Source organism: Callorhinus ursinus, unplaced genomic scaffold (genome assembly GCF_003265705.2).
Source record: "Callorhinus ursinus isolate GAN/ISIS: 27379988/994484 unplaced genomic scaffold, GSC_fseal_2.0 scaffold37, whole genome shotgun sequence".
Taxonomy (NCBI): Eukaryota; Metazoa; Chordata; class Mammalia; order Carnivora; family Otariidae; genus Callorhinus; species Callorhinus ursinus.
The window spans coordinates 4,748,035-4,756,712 of NW_027397099.1; the positions used below are offsets into that span (position 1 = coordinate 4,748,035).

The 8,678-nt window shown below is 42.9% G+C and overlaps 1 protein-coding gene across 2 annotated transcripts in view; it reads right to left on the reverse strand.

The window, feature by feature from the left end:
- CYB5B (cytochrome b5 type B) overlaps window positions 1–2,209 on the reverse strand; it is a 39,262-nt gene extending 37,053 nt beyond the window's left edge. Inside the window, exon 1 of one of the 2 annotated variants that reach the window (XR_003211609.2) lies at window positions 1,943–2,209. Coding sequence is in view for 1 of the 2 variants with exons in the window: in XM_025889046.2 (XP_025744831.1) it covers window positions 1,943–2,104 (162 nt within the window). In the remaining variant the exon portion in view is untranslated. The remainder of the gene's footprint in view (window positions 1–1,942) is intronic. The other variant, XM_025889046.2, reaches the window with a different exon arrangement.
- Window positions 2,210–8,678: the final 6,469 nt, after the last annotated feature.

Genomic DNA, 8,678 nt, shown 5'->3' on the forward strand with positions numbered 1-8,678 from the left:
AAATAGAAATTTGGGGGAAATGAAACCACAAACGAAAAACATTATTACCTACCATTATGAACTAAGCTTTAACAGGCTACAACCCACAACTTTAACTTACAATGACGCACATATGCACCAAAGGACTAAGCTAAGGCTAGAATTCTGAAGTAATGCTATGTACACAAGAGAAATCAAGGGATCTATCTAAACCAGATTCTGCCACTCATCAACCGTACAACCAAAATCTCTGTGAATCTGTTTCTCATCCTGTTAACATAGGGATCACTACATCCAAATCAGATGTACCCTCAACTAGTAATTCAAGGATGAAATAATGGGAAAGTACTTTTAAAGTACCTTTTTTTAAAAAAGATTTTATTTATTTGAGAGAGAGAGAGAGCCCAAGAGGGGGGTAGGGTCAGAGGGAGAAGCAGACTCCCTGCTCAGCAGGGAGCAAGATGTGGGACTCGATCCCGGGACTCCAGGATCCGACCTGTCCAATGATCTGTCCGAAGGCAGTCGCTTAACCAACTGAGCTACCCAGGCACCCTAAAGTACCTTTTAAAAGCATAAAAGGCCATACCCCATCCAAATACAAGTTACTAAATTCTAAGATGTTAACTTACTGACCATTAGGAAGATTTAATAAAAACAATGTCCTTGGGGTGCCTTGGTGGCTCAGTCGTTAAGCGTCTGCCTTCAGCTCAGGTCATGATCCCAGGGTCTTGGGATGGAGCCCTGTATCAGGCTCCCTGCTCCGCAGGAAGCCTGCTTCTCCATCTCCCACTCCCCCTGCTTGTGTTCCCTCTCTCGCTGTCTCTCTCTCTCTCTGTCAGATAAATAAAATCTTAAAAAAAAAAGTCCTTTTGGGAACCTTTACATTTCAAAGCTCTTTATAGATTTATGAATCAGAATGTAGAAAAAGTATTTTACTAGTATACTTGATTCACAGAAAGAACAGAAATTAGGTTTTTTTTTTCAGTTACAACAAGGTTATATTGTACAGGAATTTCCAAGGAATTCACCACAAGATTTCATTACTCAAAATGACACACACCTAAAAAATATATATGTTAATATGTGTGTATATATATATATAAATACCTCAAAGCCTCAGGGGCTGGGGTGGGTGGACTGTCAAGGAGCAAAAGGGAACTTTTTAGGGTGATGGAAATGCTCTGTCTTAATTGGGAGTGTGATTACATGGATGAACATATTTGTCAAAACTCATTAACTGTACATTTTAAATGGGCACAATTTCTGTATGTAAAGTACACCCCAATATGTTTGTTTAGACAAAAGTCTGTCCTGTTTCCTTAAAAAAAAAAAAAAAAAATCACCCGGTTGCACCACGGCCTCAAGAACTTGCATAATGAGATCTAATGCAACAGGTCTGAAGATTTAACAAAGAAGATGAGTCAATGACCAGAAAAGTTAACTCATTACCTTCCGGCCTCAAGGTTAACTCAAATTAATAGAAAACAAAGGCAGCATAATCAGGGGGTAAAAAAATCTCAGTTTCTTCTCAAGAAAACCGGAAATGAATTACTTCAGAGAGCGCCGTGGAAAGAGCACAGGTTCAGAGCCCTTCAAACCTAGATTGGAAGGGTTATAGGCTGTTTAGCGTGTGACCTTGAGAATCCTCAGTCCCTGAAGCTCAGTTTCCCTTTCTGTAACATGGGGATAATGATGGCTTAAAAGTTTGGCCTAGCGTACAGTTAAGTACCCAATGTATGATATGCAATTCACATTATTGAAGACTCCGGAATTTAGCGCTGGTTAGAAATGCATGCAGAACAGGCCCTTCAGTTTCCGTCTAGGGGAGTTGTGATCCCTTTCGTACGCCTTATCGCCCTCAGCCAGGCTTCATTTCCCTCCTACACACACCCTGCAACTTTTCCGCTCCGGACCACCCCTCACCCGTGCAGCTCGCAGGGGCCGCCCACCTCCCGGGCCCCACCTCGTTAAGGAAACGGGTAATATCGTAGACTCGCCCGTGGATCACCAGCCATATCTCCTTCATGGAGTTGCGCTTCGCCACCTCCTCCAATCGATAATATGTGACGGAGGTCTCGACCCCTTGCCCTTTCCCATCGCTGTCGCTTGCTTCCACAGTCGCCATTGGGCCTGAAATAGTTCTTCTCTACCACTATCCTGGCTTCCGAGGTTAACTTCCTCGAAGTAGACCTTGTGCTCAGCCCTCCCCGGCTTCCGTAACTCAGGTCCCTACGGCCGTCGGAGGGATCCTGGCAACAGCCAATCACGCTCCCGAATAGTTCCTGGTTCGTTTTTTTCTTCTTACCAATGAAACAACGGATTCAGTTTCAAGTCCCGCCCACCTCTCGCCCGATCCTTGGAACGTAGGCCTGGTTCGAGGTCCAACTAACCAATCAGGATCGTCTATCCCTCCAATCTCGCCAACCAGGTACCGTGATTTTGGAAAGACGCCTAATGGAGACGGTTTGACAGGTGTTACGCAAGAGAGGTTTCCCCTTCACTTAGTGTAGCGACCTGCGGAGTCCTGGAAGAGGGGGCCGAGTCTCTTTTTTCCCGTTTCCCTTCCCTTCGCCATGACCTCTCCACGCGAAGCTTCTTTCCCTCCACCTCCTGTGCGGCCTGTATTCCAGCCCAGATTTACATCTTTTTTTGCAACCATCGGGCTGTGACGGGACGAATCACGAATCAGGACTGTCTCATTTTCCTCACCAGTTTTTACTGGGCGAGATAACTTTGGTCTATTAAATGAGAGTGTATCTGCACAGCGCTTGGCACATAGTAATCAAGGCATGAACGACAGCGGTGCTAAAAAAAAAAAGGGGGGCGGGGCGGGGCCGTAATTCGCCTAAGGCCATGGACAGGTACTATCGCAAGTTTCTGCCACTACTGAGAATCTGATTTTGTTATACGTCAATTATATCTTGAAGTTGGGAAAGGGGAATCTGATTTTTAAACGAATTATTTGGTGATCAGAACATACTATGCTATTTTCGCTTCTATGTGCTCTAAGATAAAATTCACCTCAACTATTCCCAGCTAGAGAGCCCAGCATTTTGGAATTCCAAGCTTGGTTGATGTGCAGTGTTGTAAGCTCCTCAGTTTTAACTGCCATTACAAATGACAGATTGACATGTAATGTCCTTTTCATCCTGTCACACTCCCAGACTCTCCACAATCCATCCCCAACCCCTTTTACTAATATGTTCCACCATTCCTTTTATAAGACTTGTGTACCAGCCACTGACTCCTAAACCTGCTAGTAATAAAACCACTTCTGTGATCATACGAGGTGCACCGACCCTCTTCCTTCCAATGCCTACTCATTTTCAAGCTCCTCCTGAAATTCTTTTTCACAAACTCCCCTGACATTCCAGCCTCCAGTGGTCCCATCTCCTACAGCACCAAAGCATATTACTATTTCAGGAAACCCCCTGTGTCTGTAAATCTTAATTTCCCATATCTTACCTCCCAAATGAGACTGAAATTATGGGCGAAATTCCATATGATTCTTAGGATATTCCACAAACTGGATTCAAATACTTATGTTCATTTACTGAACATTTACTGTGTCACAAGTACTGTGATAGGCTCTGTGATCGAAAAGTAACATAAGAAATAAGTGTTCTGAGGGTACCTCAGTCGGTTAGGCATCTGCCTTCAGCTCAGGTCATGATCCCAGGGTCCCTGCTCAGTGGGGACCCTGCTTCTCCCTCTCCTGCCCCTCCCCCTGCTTGTGCTCTGTTTGTCTCTCTCTCAAATAAATAAAATTTTTTTTAAAAAAGAAAAAAGCCTTCTAAAAAACATTTACATATATATATAAATTTAAATTCTAGAAATATAGATTTGTTCCAAATGTAATGGGACACAGCTGTGAACACATATTTGTTAAATGAATACTTCACACTTAACCCCAGTGTGCATGTGTCATCTGAGGAGGCTGTTCTAAAAATACAGATTCTGGGGTGTCTGGGGGGCTCAGTCAGTTAAGCGGCTGCCTTTGGCTCAGGTCATGATCCCAGGGTCCTGGCTGGGGGTGGCGGGGGGGGGGGGATGCTTCTCTCTCTCCCTCTGCCCCTCCCCACTGCTTGTGTTCTCTCTCTCTCAAATAAATAAATAAAAATCTTTAAACATACAGATTCCTTCCTGTCCAAACAGGGGATTCTCCTCCTCACCTTGAATCCTGGCTTGCCTTATTACTTACCCTGACCAATAGATTGTGGCAGAAGTGATGTTGTGCAAGTTATGAAGTTCAGACTTCAAGAGGCCTTTAAGTTTCCATCTTCACCACGTAGGAACACTACCCCGACAGAGATCAAGATGCTGTGAAGAAGCCTGGGATTAAAGACCAGCCATTTAAACTCTCAGCTGAGCCCACCCCTTCATCGACTTGTCAGCTGAGCGTGAACACTGAGTGAGCCCACGCTTACTCAGCAGAACTGCCAAGTCAACCCACAGAATTGTGAGAAATAATAAAACATTGTTTTAACACAGTAAAAAAAAAATGCAGATTCCTAGCCCCACCTCCAGAGATTTAGGCCCAGTGGGTCTGGATATAAAACCAGAAACGAACATTTTTAGCAAGTATTTCTTTTCTTTTTTCTTTTTTTAAGATTTTATTTATTTATTTATTTGACAGCGAGAATGAGAGAGAGAGAGCATGAGAGGGGGGAGGGTCAAAGGGAGAAGCAGACTCTCTGCCGAGCAGGGAGCCCGATGCGGGACTCAATCCTGGGACTCCGGGATCATGACCTGAGCCGAAGGCAGTTGCTTAACCAACTGAGCCACCCAGACGCCCTTTAGCAAGTATTTCTGATGACTGATGCAAGTGATTTGTGGATAACTTTGGGAAACCTTGAACTTTTTCTGAAGCATATATGTCTTTATCTCTCATACAATAAATTAGTGAAATTACAGAGCATTTCCTTTACTATTTCCACCTTTAGGAAACTGAGTCCAACAGTGTTTTTAAAGACCCTAAGATGGTAGTATAGAAGAACTCAACAAAGGGAAGGGTTAGAGAAACATATTTGGAGTACCATAACACCAAAAGCAGGTTTTCTGAAACTGGGAAGAGAAAAGTGGTTTGGGATTCCTCCAGTAAGAGTAACAGGAAACCCACAAGTTTCCTGAAAGGGACGGAGGGAGGGGAGCGGTAGAGGCAAGGGGATGGTCGGAGGGGAAGGGCTACATACTGTAGGCAGGGAGATCAGCCCTTCTGTGCCAGGGCTCCCAGCTAGCCGACTACTTGAGACCCAGGGCAGAGGCTGTCAGCTCTACAAAAGATCTTTTGGGAAGTGAGCAATGTGGCCTGAAGGCCAGAGGGCTCTTCCTGAATGTTTTGAACTATGTAAAACCCCTGGGAAGGAGGGGAACTGCTCCCATAAATGATTAAGACTGAATTTGTCATCATCCTGGCAAGTGGAATTAGGATCACATTAAAGTGTTTTTTAAATTAATATTTAAATTCCTTTTTTTAGAATTTCAAACAGGTACATTGAAAGAATAATACAATGAACTCCCATATACTTTTAACTTAGATTTACTGTGAATGTCTTTTCGTATTTGATTTCTTCCATATATATTTATTATTGCTGTTGTTGTGAATAATGTTAGACCATTTCAGAACAAGTTGTAGACATCATGACCCTTTACCTCCAAATAATTATGTATCTCCTAAGAATGAGAACATACTCTTACATAACCCCAGTATGATTTTCTTTTTTTTTTTTTTTAAAGATTTTATTTATTTATTTGAGAGAGAGAGAGAGAATGAGAGAGAGAGAGCACGAGAGGGAAGAGGGTCAGAGGGAGAAGCAGACTCCCCGCCGAGCAGGGAGCCCGATGCGGGACTCGATCCCGGGACCCCAGGATCATGACCTGAGCCGAAGGCAGTCGCTTAACCAACTGAGCCACCCAGGCGCCCCCCAGTATGATTTTCAAATTCAAGGAATTTAACATTCATACATACCTCCCCACTCCTGCTCTCTTGCTATCTCTGTCTCTCTCCCAAATAAATAAATAAAATCTTAAAAAAAAGAAGACATTTATATTGTTTAAAAGCATGACCTCAGATTGAATTTTTTTTTTTAAAGATTTTATTTATTTGACAGAGGGAGAGAAAGAGAGCGAGGGAGAAAGAGAGAGAGAGAGACAGCACAAGCAGGGGGAGCGGCAGGCAGAGGGAGAGGGAGAAGCAGGCTCCCTGCTCAGCAGGGAGACCAATGCGGGGCTCGATTCCAGGACCCTGGGATCATGACCTGAGCCGAAGGCAGACGCTGAACCGTCTGAGCCGCCCAGGCATCCCTTTAGTTATTTATTATTTTTTTATTTTATTTTTTTAAAGATTTTATTTATTTATTTGACAGAGAGAGACACAGCGAGAGGGAACACGAGCAGGGGGAGCGGGAGAGGGAGAAGCAGGCTTCCCGCGGAGCAGGGAGCCCGGCGTGGGGCTCCGTCCCAGGACGCTGGGATCATGACCTGAGCCGAAGGCAGACGCTTAACGACTGAGCCACCCAGGCGCCCCAATTAATTAATTATTTTTTAAAAATAATTTATTCATTGGGGCGCCTGGGTGGCTCAGTCGTTAAGCGTCTGCCTTCGGCTCAGGTCATGATCCCAGGGTCCATCGGGCTCCCTGCTCGGCGGGAAGCATGCTTCTCCCTCTCCCGCTTCCCCTGCTCGTGTTCTCTCCCTCGCTGTATCTCTCTCTGTCAAATAAATAAATAAAATTAAAAAACAAAAACAAATTCTTAAAAAAATATTTTATTTATTTTTGAGAGAGAGAGAGCACGTGCGAGCAGGGGGAGGGGCAGAGGGAAAGGGAGAGAGAGAATCTCAAACAGACTCGCTGCTGAGCACAGAGCCCAACACAGCGCTCTATCTCGCGACCCTGAAATCATGACCTGAACCAAAATTAAGAGTTGGCCGCTCAACTGACTGAGCCACCCACGCGCCCCATATTTGCTGAGCCCAACAGAGTGCTCAAACTTAAAACCCCAAGGTCAAGAGTCACATGTTCTACCAACTGAGCCAGTCACGCACCCCATTTTCTTCTTTTTTAATTTCATTTACTCCTAAAGCAGCAATCATGCAGGACAAAGATATATGAATAAGGTAAGGATTCAGGTGAGTGAATATAGTCTCCCACTGCCTCTCTTCAATCTCAGGGAGTGTGCTGAAATTGAGCATGTACAGACCAGACTCAAAGCAGCTTGCAGCTAAGGCTAAAAAAACTAAAGAGAGATCTGAACTGCTGCACATCATAGGCAAGACAAAGTCTGCAGTCTGAGTCTAAGTTAACTGCCTAGTAAAACAAAAAAAAAATTTTTTTAAGATTTTATTTATTTGACAGAGAGACAGCGAGAGAGGGAACACAAGCAGGGGGAGCGGGAGAGGGAGAAGCAGGCTTCCCGCTGAGCGGGAGCCTGATGCGGGGCTCGATCCCAGGACCCTGGGATCATGACCTGAACCAAAGGCAGATGCTTAACTGACTGAGCCACCCAGGTGCCCCTTCAGATTGAATTTGATTCAGAAAAAGATTGTAGCCTAAATGTACTGATTATTAAATTCATATTCACAATTACCACACGTTAGCCAGAAAGTCTAGCTTGGAATCCCCGTCCCTGCCACTCACAAGCTTGGTTAATATTAGGTAGCTTTCTTGATCTCTTTTTTTTCCAAGTGGATACCCAACTGAACCAACACCATTTGATGAAAACATAATTCCCCAATGAATTATATTCATGTCTTTCTTGAAAATGAATTATCCATATCAATGTGGGTCTTTCTCTGAACTTTCTATTCCGTTCCAGTGATTTGTCTATTCTAAGGCCAATTCCACACTGTCTTCATTACTATAGTTTTGTAGTAAGGCTTGAAGTCAGGTAATGTAAATCCTTCAGCTTTGCTCTTATTTTTCAAAATTGTTTCTATTTTAGATCTTTTGTATTTCCACATAAATTTTAAAATTATCTTGTTGAACCAAGTAACCAAAGTTAACATCAGTGATAAATCATATTGGTAGCATGTGTTAGTGATGTAGTATGTGATGAGGAGAGCACTTCATCACTATGTAGTCTTCCCAAAAACCCATAATCCCAGTGGAAGCATAAGAAAAACATTAGGCAAACCCAAATTGAGGGGCATTCTACAAAATGCCTGACCAATATTCCTCAAAACTGTCAAACTTATTAAAAACAAAACACGGAATCACTTAGAAACTGTCACAGACCCAAGTGGACTAAAGACATAAGACAACTAAATGCAAAGTAATATCCTGGACTGGATCCTACAACAACAACAAAAGGACATTAAGGGAAAAAACAGTGAAATCCAGATAAAGTAATAGTAAGGTGCCAGTGTTGACTTCTTAGTTTTGACAAATGTCCTACAGTAAATATAACATGTTAATGTTACGGGAAGCTGGGTGAAGGGTATATAAGAACTCTCTGTACTGTTTTGCAACTTTTCTGTAAATCTAAAATGATCCCAGAATAAAAAGGTAATTTTAAAATCAGCCAGTTAATTTCTAAAAAACAGCTTATAGATTAATTTATAGAAAATAAACATCTTAACAACCTTGACTCTCATAATCCACAAATATGGTATACTGCTCATTTATTTGAATCTTATTTTAATTTGTAGTTTTCAGCATAAAGGTCCTTTGCATTTTTGTTAAGTTTATTCCTAAATATTTT